The sequence below is a fragment of the Papio anubis genome, chromosome 16 (assembly GCF_008728515.1).
Source record: "Papio anubis isolate 15944 chromosome 16, Panubis1.0, whole genome shotgun sequence".
Taxonomy (NCBI): Eukaryota; Metazoa; Chordata; class Mammalia; order Primates; family Cercopithecidae; genus Papio; species Papio anubis.
The window spans coordinates 71155464-71171477 of NC_044991.1; the positions used below are offsets into that span (position 1 = coordinate 71155464).

A 16014-nucleotide genomic window follows, 5' to 3' on the forward strand; every position below is an offset into this window, starting at 1 on the left:
CCCGCCGCCCCGTGAAGTGGAGGTGGTCAGGCCGTCCCTCTGGGCTGAAGACAGGTGATGTCTGGATGGGGGCAGGCAGGGACCTGGACTGGTGCTTGTCACATTTTGGAATGAAGATGCTTTAGAGGGGCCAGGAGGCCTGCAGTTGGCAGCTCCTCCTTGGAGAGGAATTTTGGAGGCGGTTGGGGCTGGCCTCTGGAGAGCAGGGGCAGGTTGTGGCCTTGGTGCCCAGGCTGCTCGGGAGCATTCATTCATTCATTCAGCACACCCTACAGTAGGCCTGGCCAGGTGTGGGTTGGGGGTCTGGCTGGGGTCTGGCTGATTCAGACTGGAAACAATGGGAGCAGTGATGGGGATGGCCCATGGCTTGGGAGGAGCCCAGAAAACACCTGGGCTAAAGAGTGACAGGGGCCTTCCAAGAAGGCAAGAGGGGTGAGAAGCAGCTGAGGACGTCACCAGGAATGCCCGAGCTGCCTCTTCCACTGGATTTTGGAGTTTGAGGAATCAATAAAAATTCCTCCCCAAATTTGGTGAATGCCACCTTTTCCTTTTGTTAAGGAAGGACATTGAAAAATAACCAGTTGGGATCTCCACGCACCATACTTTTGTAGAAGAAAGGACAGCAACAAATGAAAAAGGACCTAGTCAGACTTAAGGGGACACACATGCCCTTAATAGGTGGCAGAGATTTCAAATGCAGAAACCTAACTTGAATGGCCATCCCAGCTGTGCCTGGGAGGCTATCTTGGTGATAGGAGTTGGCTGGGTTGGGGGCGGGGCTTGTTGCTGTTGATGGCGCTGTACCCAGCAGACCAGGAGGCCCGACCTCTTCTGGAGCTCTCATTTATCACAGCCATTGGTGAAATCTGGCTTCAAGCATGTGCATCCCAGCAACAGAAGCCTCCCGCTCAGGTCCGCTTTCCGTCATTTGGAACATCCTGGGTGAACCGGGAGAGACCAGGAAACACCAGCTTCTGTGCCTCCTGGGTTGGTTTCCACCTTCTCCACTGTGGGTTTGAAAGCCTGCAGGAGGCAGCGGGCCCAGGTCTGCAAGGGAAGGCTGAGGAGCCAGCTGGCCCCAGAACGTAGCTAACTGGGGTCTGGGTTAGGCACTGCTTACAAATCTCAGCTCGGCCACGAATACAATCTGTGACATAGGGCAAGTTCCTTGAGCTTTCCAAGTCTCAGTCTCTTCATCCATAAAATGGGGACACTGATGCCTACTTGTGTTGTCATGATGGTGTGTATGTATAAGCATTTACGTGTGTTCATGTGTATATGTATGCACACATGCAAGTGTTCACACACTGCATAACACTGCCTGGTAGGTGGAAGGACCTCATTAATGAGGCATGAATGAATGAGCTAATAACCTAGGATGTCGGCTCAGCTCAGGAGGAGGGCGTGACTCACAGGGGCATGTGTTTGTGTGCATCTGTGTGTATGATCCAGGGAAATCGCTTCTTGTGCTTAGAGTCAGAGGCTCTGGAATCTGGGGAGCTTGAAGGGAGGGCCACGTCTGTTTCACAGCCCTGGCTGATAGGAATTCTTTGTGTTTCTGGTCACTTCCGTGGGTTCTTGACTGGGAGAGGAGTTTATGGCAGAGACTGGCCATTTTGAAACAGAACCAACCGATCCTTTTAGTGTTAACAATTCCTGAACAACTTACTGAATACCACTCATCAGCACTGTGTTGGCGGCGCCCTGGGAAAACAGCCAGCCAGTAAGCCAGCGTTCAGATTGCTACCTGACGACCTGTTTGCTGAGAGCCCCTGGCTGGGAAGGAAGGTACTGGAAGGAAGGGAGTCTTGGAAGGGAGAGAGTGGCTGAGAATTGCACCCCTACACATGCTCCCTGCCTGGAGAACAGAAGCTGACCCAGGTTTAAGACCTTGTTTGAAGTCATGGCTCTGTTCCTTGCTTGCTGTGTGACCTCAGCACAGCAACCTCTCTGAGTCAGTTTCCTTGCCTATAAAATGACAGATTGTTAGGAGGACTAAGTGGGATAAAATATATAAAGCACATTGTTGGTGCTCAGTAAATAACGTGTTCTCCTGGGGAGGGAAGAGGCCCTAGAGAGCCTTTGCCTGAAACCAGGGTGTCTGCTGGCACGCAGGGGCCCAAACACAGCGGGCACCTGCTGAATATTTATGGGAAGAATGAAGGTGTGCAGAAGTGGGAGGCCTGAGTTGCAGGGCTTTTCCTGCCATTAGTAATTGCCGTGTGATCTTGGGCCAGTTCTTCATCCCCTTTGGACCTCTGATTCCCTCAGAAGAAGAATCCAGGCTGATGGCCTCAACCCCTGGTCTTCCACTGTATTGGAAATCGGGTGTGTGGGAGCCTCCAGAGCAGGATGAGCTTCATGTTTGAAATTAATTTCCTTTCCTCAGCCGGCGGCATCCCTGATGACTCTCCCCTGCTGCATTGTGCATGAACAAACCGGTAATTAATGAAATTGGGAGCAGGGGCATGGAGGCGAGGTTTCCCGTGGAGGCAGCTGGGGGCCTACTGGGGCAGCCTCTGTGCCACCCACTGGGAGGCCCAGGGCTGCCCAGAAGCTGCCATCTCTGTCTAGCCAGGGGGCCTGGCAGATGTTCACACATCTGGACAGTTGCAAAGTGAGGCCTGAAATATCATAGACGGGGAGATGGGGAGTGAATTCTCCAGCTTCTCCTGGGCCTGGGGAGCCATTTTCCAGGGAGGGCCTTGGGAACCTCCTGCTGTTGGGTGTTGAGCTGAGCCTGGAGTAGGAATTGGGTGGACCTGGATTTTCAGCCTTTGCTCTCTTGACTTCTAGTTGTGAGGCTCGAGGCAGCTCACTTAACCTCCCTGGGTCTTCTTTGCTGTGAAGAGAATGGAGGCCATGGGAGCAGCTGCCCCCTAGTCATTGGGGGATTGGCGTAGAAAGGCAGCTTTGATTTGCATGTCCTCACCCCAGGGGGCTCATCTGGAAGGAGACAGTTACTCTCAATGGCCCTTTTCCTGATTCACACCCCCCCCCACTTCAAAATTCCCCTTCTACTTTGTGCCCACTTTGTATATATGACTGTCCACTCCTCGGCTTAGGCCACAAATGTGGGATCATCTTTGACCCCTCTGTCTGCCTTACGCCCTGCATCTAATCCGCCTGCACGTGCTGCTGGCTATCCTTCAGGGTGCAATGTTGTCTCCCTGCTTCGCTATTACCTGTCACTGGGGTGACTGCAGGAGCCTCCTCCCAGGCCTCCCTGCCTCCACCCTTCCCCCTTAGTCTGTTCTGCTCACAGCAGCCAGTGGGATCTCTGAGAACCGCCTGATGCACACATCCCTCCCTGCTTAAAGCCTGTGGTTGGGTGTCTTTTATAATCAGCTGGATCTGTTCTGATATCTTTAATATACCCACCTGGGGGAGCTGGGCACCTGTCTGACCTCACTTTTTGCAGTCCACAAGCTAGCTTCTGCCTCCTGCAGAATCACTGTCCTGCTCCCTCCTAAATCCCCTTCCTCACTGACCAAGCTATTGTGCCTCTTAATTTTGCTTTCAGACCCCTTTGTCCAGAATGTGTCTCTTACCCCTCAGACTCCTGTTGATTCTTGCAGGTGTGGTCACGACGTCCATGGCTTTCCAGAAGCCTTCTCTGATTTCCCCTGCTGTCCACCCGCAACTATCTGAGCCAGGGTCCCCTTCCCTGTGCCCACTTCAGTCATTGTCCACCCCATCAGTGCTGTGATGCTCTGGGAGGACATCACCCACGACGATGTACCTTTATTCTCACACATGCTGCAAAGCCAGACAGCACAGGAGTATTAATTTAGGCAGTAAATGCAAAGACCTCCCTGCAAATTAAGGGCCTTCAGACCCAGACGGACTGGCATAGGATCCTCAAACTGTGGTTTGATTTGGCTGTGTGACCTTGGACAAGTCACCTAGCCTCTCTGAGCTTGGAGGGTCACGAGGATTGACAAGATGACATGTATAACAAACATCCTCCTCTTTCCCACTTGCTGGATAGTAATGTTTCCAAAGACACTTGGAATGTTTAACCCCTCACATTTGCTCTGAGCAGAGCAGACTCAACAATGCGCACAAGGAGCCCACCACAGAACCCCAAACAGGAGCAAAAATAGCAGCCATCAGGGCAACCTGAGTTGCAGAAGCCACAGGAAGAAGCCGCAGGCCAGGCGGATGTCAGCTGCTCTGAGGCCCCGCTGAGGTTCCTCGGATGTGCCGAGCTATGCAGCCCTCACGCCTGCCCTCGCTGGCTCCCCAACCACAGCATCAGATAAGGCCGGTGGAAAAAGTGCTGGCTTCCTCTCTCTGGGGAGGGGTAATCTCAGTGCCATCTGTAGGGCACACTCCATCCCCAGTTGCCTCTCTGGCCTCCCCTCCCCCTGCTTGCCCTGCCTGTCTTTGCTGGTCTCTTTGCTGACCAAGATTACACCTGCCAGTGGCTCCCATCTTAGGGCTTGTACACAGGTTGCTGGGCCCTGGAATGCTGTCCCCAACACATCTGCTAGGCTCACTCCCTCACCTCCTTCCAGTCATGGCTCCACTATCACTTCCTCAGTAAGGCCCACCTTGACTGCTCTGTTTAAACTTGCATACCCTCCATCTCGACGTTCCCAATACCCCTGACCTGCTCAACTCTTTCTTTCTGTAGACCATGAAAATCACTTATTGACTCTGTATTGTTTTCTGTCTCCAGTGCAAGAGCATAAACTCCAGGGGTCTTTGTTCATTGCTGTCTCCCAGGAGCCCAGAATAGTGCCTGGCACCATTAGATGCACAGCAAATATTCTTTCAGTGCATGGATGCATGAGTGCATGAATAAGAACCAGCCCAGCAATCAGAAGAGGTTCAGGCCAGATTTTGGGGTGAGGGGGGTTTGTTTCTGGGCTCCAGGCCCCAGGGATGGGTTCACATAGTCATTGAGGATTCTGGCCCCAGGATTCACCTGCACTGGCCAGAAGCCCCTGCTGACCTTCAGGGCGATAGCTGTCTGGGGCCAGAGAAGCGTCCGGAAGCCTATGGTCCCCTTCGGGAGCGACCCTTGTGGTAGTTAAGAGTTTGCTTTGGAGCCACATTGTTGTGGGTTTGAATCCCAACTCCACCACTTCCTAGGTAGAGAGCCTTCACCTCCACCTCTCTGTATTTGAGTTTTCTACCTTTAAAACAGAGTAGATAGGCCGGGCGCAGTGGCTCATGCTTGTAATCCCAGTACTTTGGGAGGCCAAGGTGGGCAGATCACTTGAGGATGGGAGTTCAAGACCAGCCTGGCCAATATGGTGAAACCCCGAATCTACTAAAAATACAAAAACAAAAAACCAAAAAAAAAAAAACCCGGGTGTGCTAGCGCACACCTGTAATCCCAGCTACTCGGGAGGCTGAGGCAGGAGAATTGCTCGAACCCAGGAGGCGGAGGTTGCAGTGAGTTGAGATCATGCCATTGCAATCCAGCCTGGGCAACAAGAGCAAAACTCTGTCTCAGAACAAAACAAAAGTAGCGAATTTCAACCTTGCTTGGGTGGTGATTATGAGGGTTACATGCAATGTAGGTAAAGTGCCTGACTCATGGTAGATGATCAGCACATGATAATTGCTGTTCAACTTATATGTTTTTTAGAGAAAGGGTCTTGCTCTGTCACCCAGGCTCTAGTGCAGTGACATAATAGCTCACTGTAGCATCAAACTCCTGGGCTCAAGCAATCCTCCCATCTTAGCCTCCTGATGAGGACTACAGGTGCATACCACCATGCCTGGCTAATTAAAAAAAATATATACATATATATATATATTTTTTAAGAGATGGGGCCTTGCTATGTTGCCCAGGCTGGTGTCAAACTCCTAATCTCAGCTATCTTCTCACCCTGGCCCCCCAAACCTCTGGTATTACAGGTGTGAGCCACTGCACCTGGCCTAAACTTAACTGAGCATGTTAGGGTTTTGATGCTGTAACAACCCCCTGAATCTCAGTTGCTTATAAGGAAGGCTTATTTTTGCTCTTACTATATGTTCCATGACAGTCAGCAGAGAAGGAAGGGTTGGGCTCTGCTCCACAGATCACTCAGGGCTGTAGGTTGGCCAAGTCTTGACCATCTGGAACCTTGCTGGTCCTCTAGAGAGAGCCTGCAGATCTCAAGTTTGCTTTTCTATACTTCCACCCAGAAGGAGACCCACGTTGTTTCTGCTCATAACCCATTGGCCTAAACTAGACACATGGTTCCAATAAATGGCAAGGGGAGCCCGAGGTGTAGTGTCCTGTGTGCCAGGAAGGAGAGGAGAGCCAGATATTGGAGAGCAGTAGTCAAGTCTACCACAGCAGGTGCTTCCCACTCTGCCTTCTCCAGACATATAGGCGGATTGAGACACTACTCACAGGACTCACTGTGGGTGTTTGAATAATGACCCTTAAGTATAGCCAGGTCCTAATCTTTGAAACCTGTGTATGTTGCTTTAAATGGCAAAAGGGGCTCTGCAGATGTGATTAAGGATCTTGGGATGGGGAGAGTATCTTGGGTTGTCCGGGTGGGCCCTGTAGAATCACAATGGTCCTTGTAAGTGAGGAGGGGGTACAGAGTCAGGAGAAGGTAATGTGAGGATGGAAGGAGAGACTGGGGTGATGTGCTATGAAGATGGAGGAAGGGACCACAAGTTAAGGAATACAAGCAGCCACTAGATGCAGGAAAAGGCAAGGAAATAGATTTTCTCCTAGAACCTCCAGAGCAACCAGCCCTGATGACACCTTGGTTTTAGCCCAGTGAGGTTGATTTTAGACTTCTGACTTTCCAGAACTGTAAGAGAATAATTTTTGTGTTTTAAGCCACCCGTTTATGGTGATGTGTGACAGCAGCCCTAGGAAACTAATATATCACCTTCAGTCAGAAAATCATTTGAAACCCACTGCATAAAAGCCTCCTCTGTCTGCTCAGACAGGACCGACCCTTTCCTCCTGTCTCTTGTGGCGCCCATTGCACCCATCTGTCATCACGTTCATGCACAGGCAGAGGTGTCTCTTAACATAGTCCTTCCACTCCCAACCCCCATGCTCCAACATGCACACGCACACCCTCAGCCACTCTTTGAGTCTCTCATTGCTCGAGCTGATCCGGGTTGGTGTTCGTCCACGTCTGTAGGAACGCAGGGCAGGCTGGTGGCAAGGTCAATATAAAGAACTTGTCTCTAGGCAAAGGGCCCTGGCATGCCCCAGAAGTGGCTCAGTTGGCGGAAGAGTAGAGGCCCCATGGGAGATGGTGGGAGGGTGAAGGATGGTGAAATCAGCAGGGACCAGGTCGAGCAGGACCTTGGAACCAAAAGATAGAGGTGAATCTTTGTTTTGAAGACAGAGGGGAGCCCTAGAAGGGTTTCGGGCAGGGGAGCGACTATGGATGACTGATGACTGAGATCTCCTGGGTTGTGACTAGGTTAGAAGACTGTCTTTGTCCTCCCATCTTCTGGAAGTCAACTCTATGCCAGACACTCCTGAGCTATGCTTTTCATAGGATTTCTCATGCATTCATTTTATAGAGGAGAAAGCTGAGACTCAAGGAATGGAACCTCATGGAATCCATCCTCCATGTGGCTAGCTGAGTCATCTTTTAAACTATAAATTAATGCATGTTACTCCCCTGCAAGAACTCTCCAAGGGCTTCCCATTTAGGATGAAATCTGAGTGCCTTATGGTGGCCCTAGGACCCCATGTCACGTCCTTGCCCCGCACCTCTGCCTACTGTGTCCTGCGCATTATTCCCCCTGCATGTGAGAGCTTCTACTTGTGGACCTCAGGGACTTTGCGTTGCTGCTCCCTCTGCCTTACGTGCTCCCACCCACGACTTGTTGCCTGACAGCCTCCTCCTCTCCCTTCCGGGCTCCCTCAGTTTAATTGCGGCCTCTACAGAGAGACCCTCTGTCTCTGCACTTCCTGTGTTTGCTGCACAGCACTTAGCACAATGCAATGTGTGACCACCTTTGTGTGTTTGCTTGCTTGTTGCCTGCCTCCTGCGGTGGACTCTGAGGCCTGCAGGGGCTGGGACTGTGTCTACCTTGCTTCTCGTTGTGTCCCAGCCCCCAGGACAGGACCTGGCTTGAAGTGGGGCACTCAGCAAACCTCTGCAGAAGGATGAAGGATGCGTCCTGGGTGCAGAGGATGCGGGGAGCTCTGGACCTTTGAGGGTGGCTGAAGGATCCTGGACCTGCCTCAGAGGACAGACACCATGCAGGGGCCAGCTGAGGAGGAGTACCAGTGGTTTCTCTGGGCACCTGGGCAGCCCCATTCCTGTTGCACCTGGCCTTGACCCACTCCCTGTGCTGTCCACATTCCCTGTCACGTTAAACGCTCTGCCTGCCATTTCAGCCTCTGGGAGGATCCATGAGGGTGTAGGGAAAGACATCAGACTTGGGTTTAGATCCCAGTTCAGCCACTTAATAGCTATGAGACCTTGCACAGTTTCCTTTAACTTTCTGAGCCTTAGTTTCCTCCTGTGTAAAATGGGCATACAGAGGGACAGTCTCCTAGCACATGAGTCCTGGTGCTTGATTCAGCTTGAAACTGCCTTATCTGCAATCCAAAAAGCCCTGCAACCAGAAGTTGTTTTATATGCTGCAAACTCATTTGGCCCCCAAAATCTGACCTGAGCTGACGCGAGGCTCTTTGTCATCTTTACTTACCCCACTTGTGTGAATATTCATATGTTCCACTGCAGAAATATGAATGTGTTCCATTGCAGGTGTTGCCTGAGGCTCCACTGAAGCTATGGCATAATTTGCAGAATTTGCACTTCATTACTTTTCTGAAATTCAAACAAATTCTGAAACTGCACGAGTTCTGGCTGAGAGCTGTGGATCTGTGTATGTGAGTCGCTGCTGAAAACCCTCCCGGGGCACAGGAGGGCCCATGGAGGCCTCTGGAAGCTATTGCAGAGCCTGAAACCCCGCGTTTCCCCTTGGCTGGCTTCTGGTTTCTCGGCAGCCAGTGTCTTCTTAGCCACCTGGGGTTATGCTGGTTTTGCTGGTTCAGGGGCAGGGGTTAAAGCTTAGGGCAGGGTGAGCCCAGGTACTCAAACATTTCTGATGTGAATTTAAAAGGAGATTTTTTTTTTTAAATGAATCATCAGAAGAAAGAAATCAGAAGGAAGTGTGTGACCAAGGAGAGGAAATTAGGGTTTGCAAATTGCATGAGTCACCCCCTTTCTGACTCCTGGGTGATCCCTTGCCCTTGGCAATTTTCACTCATCTCTGAGACTCTCAAGGCCGTATTCTACACAACATACTGGGGCTGTCGTGGTTTTATTCTGGCTCCAAACCTGCTTCTCATTCTAACCATCAGTATAAATTTCTATTTTTGAATGACTGCCACGCTATTTTACTTATTGCGTTAGCCAGTGTTTCTTCCCTGCCCAAGCCCTGCTCAGACTCCTGTTTCCCTATCTTAGCATCTGCAACCCATTCTCCACCCAGAAGCCAGAGGCCAGTTTCTGAAGTGCAGCTCACGTTCTGGGCTTTAGTCTCACCTCCCCAGTCTGGCCCTTGAAGCTCCCTTGTGATAAGGCCCTGCTTGCCTTTCTGTCTTATCTTGCACCACCTTTCTACTCCATGAATAGGCCCTTCCCTGCAGCTGCCAGGCTTTGGTGAATGCTGTTCCCACTGGCCTCTGCCCTCGCCTGGCTAGTTCTGTGCATGTCGTGGGTAGATCTGCTTTAGAAACCACCTCTTCCATGAAGTCCTTTTACAAGGCCCTTGTCTAGGCCCCACGAACCTGGCTTCCCATCGACTTATCACCCACCCATATTCTGATTGCTGGTCCTGTCCTCTTCCCTAGACCATGAGTTCCAGGACAAAGACTCTGTCCACCAGTTGCAGTGGCTCACGCCTGTAATCAATCCCAGCACTTTAGGAGGCTGAGGTGGGCGGATCACCTGAGGTGAGGAGTTCGAGACCAGCCTGGCCAACATGATGAAACCCCATCTCTACTAAAGATACAAAAATTAGCCGGGCATGGTGGCGCACGCCTGTAATCCCAGCTACTTGGGAGGCTGAGGCAGGAGAATCGCTTGAACCCGGGAGGCCGAGGTTGCAGTGAGCTGAGACCATGCCACTCCACTCCAGCCTGGGTGAGAGTAAGGATCTGTCTCAAAAAGAACAACAAAAACCAAAAAACTGTGTTTTCTGTATATCACTTTACCATCCCCAGCACTCAGAGTAAAAGACTGTTTTAAGCAAGACTGGTTTAAGCCCTCGAGTCCTCGTCCCCTGCCTCTGGCTGGCTGTGTCTGCCTAAGAGTGGCCGCCATATTGTCTTCCGTTAAGCTGGAACCTGTTTCCCGTGTCAGCAGTGGTATGAAATATCCCAGTTGCATTGCAGTAAGTTTGTTGTGTGTGCATTTCCCCACTTGCCATTGAATCAGGTGTCCCTTTTTCCCTTCCATATTTGTTTCTTAAGATAACACCTCTTGCGTGACTTTTGTTTGAATCCCATGTCTTTCTATTGGCATCTTGTTTTCTGTTTAATTTGACTGAGCTATTTCCACCTTGTATATATTAACTGTCTTAGAGTTGGCGCTGATATTTTCTTAGTCTGATGTCCTTTTCATTTTGGTTTTATTATGTTTTCTTCCACAGAAGATATTAATGCATATATATTTGAATCTGTCAATCTCTCTTCCTCTGTGATTGCTTTGAGGACTGAAGAAGTTATCCTGCCTCCACAGATCTGATAAACATTCTGTTCTGTTTTCTGATTGTTTCCCTGTAGCATGACTTTTTATGCTTAACTCTTTCATCTATGTGGAGTGCATTTTGGTGGGTGTCTCTCTGTGGATATCCAGTTCAGTGTTCCTAAATAGGAACAGGATAACCCTCTTGTCCCCATTAGGTTTATTAAATAATTAGTCCTTGTCTCTGTTTGCAAAAGGCCAGACAAAATAGAGTAGCTCTTATAAGCATGAGCTTTAGCAGAATTAAGATTTTGGCCTTGCCACTTTGTGTGAGCTATGAGCACATTGCTTAGATTGAGCTTGTTTTTTCCTCTATAAAACAGGATGATGATATCTGCCTCCTAGGATCGTTGTAAAGATTGAGCAGAAGATCTTGTGTAAAGCACATCACATGTTACCTGGCATAAAGTAAATGTCCTCCTTAATCTTGATACGTTTCTGTACCTGACTGGGTCCAACATTGTACTTTTCCTTCTGTTTCATTGATTTAAAATTCTTGTTTTCTGTTACTGCCACACTGCTTTAATTGTGGCTTCATGGAATGTTTCACTGTCTGGCCAGATTGGGCATCCTTCCACTGCTCTTTAAGAATATTGCTTTAAACACGCACCTGTTTTCTTTAGTGGATGTTGATTTTCTCTCTCCCATTCTGTACTGTAGCCCACCTCAGTGACTTCTAGACACCCCTTCTCCCCCCTCCCCAGCACACACACTGGTTTTCTCCACACCTGGCTGCCTAGCCTTTGCTCACTCTGGACTCACTGCCTCACAGGTACGTACCGACTGCTCTCATCTGGCGTATCTCCACCTTAGTGCTTTATCACCCCTCCGGGTGTCATCGTGCAGATACCCATTTTCCCTATGGATCTGAGCTTCCCTGGGAATTGGTTCTAGGTCCCTAGTGCCCCTCTGCACCTGGCATGTGGCCACGTACATTGTAGGTGCTGAGGTCAGGGCTTGGGGAAGACAGGAATGTTCACTGTGCCGTTGGACTTTTGACAGTAACTGGGCTAAATCTGGCTGCTTCTGGAGGTGCAGGCTTGGAGGACCCAACAATTTGGCGGTTGTAACTCTGGACATGCTGTTGCCAATAACGGTGGGCCATCTATCAGCTCTGGCCTTGGTTTCCCCAGTGGGATTTGCAGAAGCCAGAGGGTTAAAACCCTCCCAGCCCTGAGGCCTCATTATTTATCTTAGAGGGTCCATAGTAAAGATGAATTAGAATAACTCATTGGCACATGCTATGCCTTCGAGTGCAGTTTTCTGATTTCTGGGAGAGAAAAGGCCTCTTAGGACAGAGCCCCCCACTGCCCTCCTGGGTCTCCAGGAGACAGCCCAGATCTGGATCAGAGGGGTTCAGTAGTCAAGAACAGAGGGGTGGCTCTCTGCCTGGGAAGGCAACTGGGGTGAAAGCAGGGAGCTAGCCTTTCTCTGCACACTGCTAGGTAGCTTGCAAAACCCTGCCCGTTCCATTCCTGTTCTCTAGAGGAGGAATCTGTGGATGAGAGAGGTAAGATCCCTGCCCACTGCCACGCAGCAGCTAAGTGCAGAGCCTGGACTTGAACCTAGATCTGCCCGCTTCCAGAGCTGTGCTTCACCAGTGTTCTCACAGCTCCCAGTCCAGAGGCCGATGTTGAGACGGCACTTAAAAATACACCAGCAGTGTTTACAAATACCGTTTCCTGTGTTATCTGGTACTGATAGAAGGAAGTGAACCTGGCACTTTGTCTGTGTTAGGTTTGGGGTTAGAGGCGTAAGTGCCAAGTTCAGATGACCTAGAAAAACATTTCTAGGTCAAATTACAATTTCAAAGATTTCTTTTCTTCTTCTTTTTGAACCGCTTTAAGAGCGAACGCTGTCGTTGACATATTTCCCTTCCGACAACACGAGCCCTTTGTGGCGTGATTGAGGGCTTGTTTTGTAGTGCTGGGGAGAAAAATATCTTCCACATCATCTGCTGCTCAGTGTCTCAGGCACACTCGCTCCCCCCACACCACAGTGCCACCGACGTATGCTCACGTGGCTTTTAGTTAATGGTCTTTGGCAAGAATCAGTTTTGGGACTTGTTCCCAACCGCTTGGATGATAGATAATTGTCAAATACAAATATTGGCAGCACAGGGCAACCTGAGGCTCTAGACTGCTGACCGCAGCCCAGCCTCTGGGGAGAGCTGGGAGCTGGGCAGCTGCATGTTTTGGGAGGTAACGGGGCAAGACCTGGCAGCAGCACAGCCTTCTCATTACAGTGTAGGCTCTGGAGTTGAACTTCCTGGATTTGAATCCTCACTCCACCCCTTCCTAGCTGTGTGGCCTTGGGCAAGCTACATAACCTCCCTCACCTCATCTGTACAATGGGAGCCTCAGTAACTTACCTCGCGAGGTGGTTGTGAGGATTACAGGAATGGATATTTGTCATTCAATTAAGAGTGCCTGGCTTGTCATCAGTGTGATGTAAACACTGCACACATTCGTTCTAAGGAATAAACGATCGTAGCCATAGTGGATGCTGTCGTGTGTCACCCTAGTCCCTCCTTAGATCCAGGCACACATTCTATCTGCTGCTTAGAGTGCTGGCTGCCGCCCCTATCAGCTGAGCCTCTCTCTGGGCAGCTCCATGGTGCCTTTGGTGGAAAGAGGAAGCTTTGGCCAAGGTCATCAACACTTGCCCCCTGGGCATCCTGGATCCAATGGCCATCCCATGTGGGGATACACAGTGCTTAGCTCCCTGCCTCAAACTGGGACACCTCTGCTGGGCCATCCCAGTTCCAGAGCTCCCCTTGGGACAGGTGGAGGCCTCTGTTGTGACTGCATCACAGTTTGGCTTGTCCCTCTGGCCTGGCCTGCTCCCCCACTCTCTTATAGCACTTCCCAGTACATTTCTTGTCTGTAGATTTCACCCTCAGAGTCTGTTCGGTACCTGAAACAACAGGTAGCCATCCAGACACTGAATGGAATCTGATTTCCATTTTAAAGCACATGCTGATTTCACTTGCTTGTATTTTTGGGAGCTTTATGAGGAGTGGACTTGGGTTCTCCACCACCCCTGTCTCCGCCCTCTGTGTGGCACTGTCAGCATGCCTTGGTCACCTCCATGGCTCCTGGTGGGAAGAATGTGGCCTAGCTCCTGGGCAGATCATAACACTTAAAACCGATGGAACGGCCCAGGGGCCCAGAGGGCATCACCCGTTCAACCCTTCCAGGTACACGTGAGGAAACTGAGGCCTAGAAAGGGGGAGGCCTTTTTCAAGGACACACAGTGAGTGGTGCCTTTCCTTTCCATCTCTGAAGGTGATGGTGTCTCGGGATGTAGTGAGCAGGCTGGTCTTAAGAGTCAGACGTGCGGCTGTTGTGATATTGTGGTGCTAGGGTCCAACACATGTTTTACGGGGTGCCCCCATGGCAGAGGGGTGGCCAGGCCAGCCCGGGAGTGGGAATCAGCAGTGGCTTCTGGAAGGGGGACAGCATGGGAGTTGAATGGGCATGAACAGTGTGGAAGAGAGAAAGCAGGGAGTTTCAGGGGGAGACACAGCTGCCGCAGAGGCCTGGACGAGGCGTGCGGGAGAGTGTGGTCTGGGCAGGGAGCTAGGAAAGGTAGAAGAGGGGACGGCGCATGACGGGTGGGAGGGAGCCTGGACCATCGGGCTGGCAGGTGGCAGAGGCTCAAGTGAATGCTGTGGCCAAGAATTAAAACTTTTCCCCAGTGGAGGGAATGGGACTCGATGGAGAGTGACTTGGGGAGAGCCACGCAGAGGCCTTACCCATCACGGTCCCCACTGACCCTGCACTGCCTGAGCCAGTTGGTGCTCAGTCAATGGTTGTGGAATAAATGAGTGAATGAATGAGGGAAGGGAAGATGGTGCTGAAGAAGGGGCCTCCAGCTGCACTGGGGCGGGCGACTGGGAGCAGGGACAAGCCCACAGGCTCTGATGAAACTGGCTCTTGGTTGGGGATTTTGTCCTTCTGAGCCAGACCGTGGGTCCCTGTCTTCCCTCTTATCACTGGAGAGGTCCATGGGCCTGGCTTCAGTGAGACTCCAGGGACTTAGGGAGTGCTGGTGAGACCAGCTGAGAGCGTGTACGTTGGCATCCCCCACAGCAGAAGCCCAGGGAAAGGCCTCACAGTCGTGAGCCCAATCAGATGAGGTCCTGGCCCTGCCCCTTGGATGGCCTCATCTCATTACACCTTGACCCACTTCCCAGTCCAGCTCCCGCCAGCCCCAGGCAGTGTCTGCAGCCCTCTTTGAACCATTCCCCCTCATAGCGCCAAATGAAAATGTTTGTTGAAAACAACATGTGCATAATTAAAGCTTAATGAGCGCTTGTCTGTTTGGAATGTGCAATTAGATTTACAATCGGGGATGGGAGAGAGCTCCAAATGGCTTTAAATGGAGCTGAGAGAGAGGATAATTTTTGCCATAAATCTGCAGTAATGCAGACGGTGTGTGAGCTACCAGTGGCAGTACCAGGGAAGGAAGAAATACAGGCCTGCCAGGCCTCCATGCTATCTATGCTAGGGGGCTGCCCTGCCCATCAGGCCAGGCCCTCTGGGCAGCTGCAGCTGGTGAGTGTACTGGGATGGGGCTCACTGGTGGTCCTGGGGACAGATCTGCCCTAGGTTGGAGCTGGAGTTCCTGCCTGCAGCTTGTGAGATCTGTGATCCAGCCGACTGTGAGGGGCTGAGGGACTGGTGCGGAGTCCAGCTGCCCAGGTCCCCAGGATCCCATGGCTGGGGAGAGATTCCTGTGTCATCACCATGTTCACCCCCGGCCTGCAAATTGGCTTCAGGGCAGAGCCCTAGACTGGGATGTGGCCCTCTACTTTGTTCTCTGCTGTTTCCCAGTACCCAGAGCATACACAGTAAGGCATGAGTTAGCATTTGTTGGATGAATGAATGCCTCGTTACCAGACTCTTGCCTTCAGCACGTCACTCTCCCTCTGCAAACCCCATTTCTCCCATATCTATCACAGAGAAATGGATTTGGCTACTGCTGATGTCAACTCTTCCGTCTCTGGGGTTCTGGGTCAGGAGCAGACAATGACTAGGGCAGCGTCTAGACCAGCACCATCCAGTAGAAATACAATGCAGGCCATATACATGATTTTAAATTTTCTAATAGCCATGTTCAGAAAAAGTGAAAAGAAACAGGTGACATTAATTTTAATATTTTAGTGAACCCAGTATCTCCCAAATATTAATATTATTCCAATACATCATCAATATACAAATATTGACAAGGTAGTTTACATTCCTTTTTGTTGTCATCATCGTCATCCTTGCTCTGAAGTCTTTGAGATTCAGTGTGGACTTTACACTTACCCACATCTCAG

At 50.8% G+C, this 16014-nt stretch overlaps 1 protein-coding gene across 7 annotated transcripts in view; it reads left to right on the forward strand.

The window, feature by feature from the left end:
* The window catches only part of TOX2 (TOX high mobility group box family member 2), a 157246-nt gene that overhangs the window by 31805 nt on the left and 109427 nt on the right, over window positions 1–16014 (forward strand). The window contains exon 1 of one of the 7 annotated variants that reach the window (XM_009216089.4): window positions 1–2441. The exons of the other annotated variants lie outside the window; for them this stretch is intronic. Coding sequence (XP_009214353.1) covers window positions 2430–2441 — 12 coding nt within the window. The 5' untranslated portion in view covers window positions 1–2429. The remainder of the gene's footprint in view (window positions 2442–16014) is intronic. 7 annotated transcript variants of the gene reach the window in all.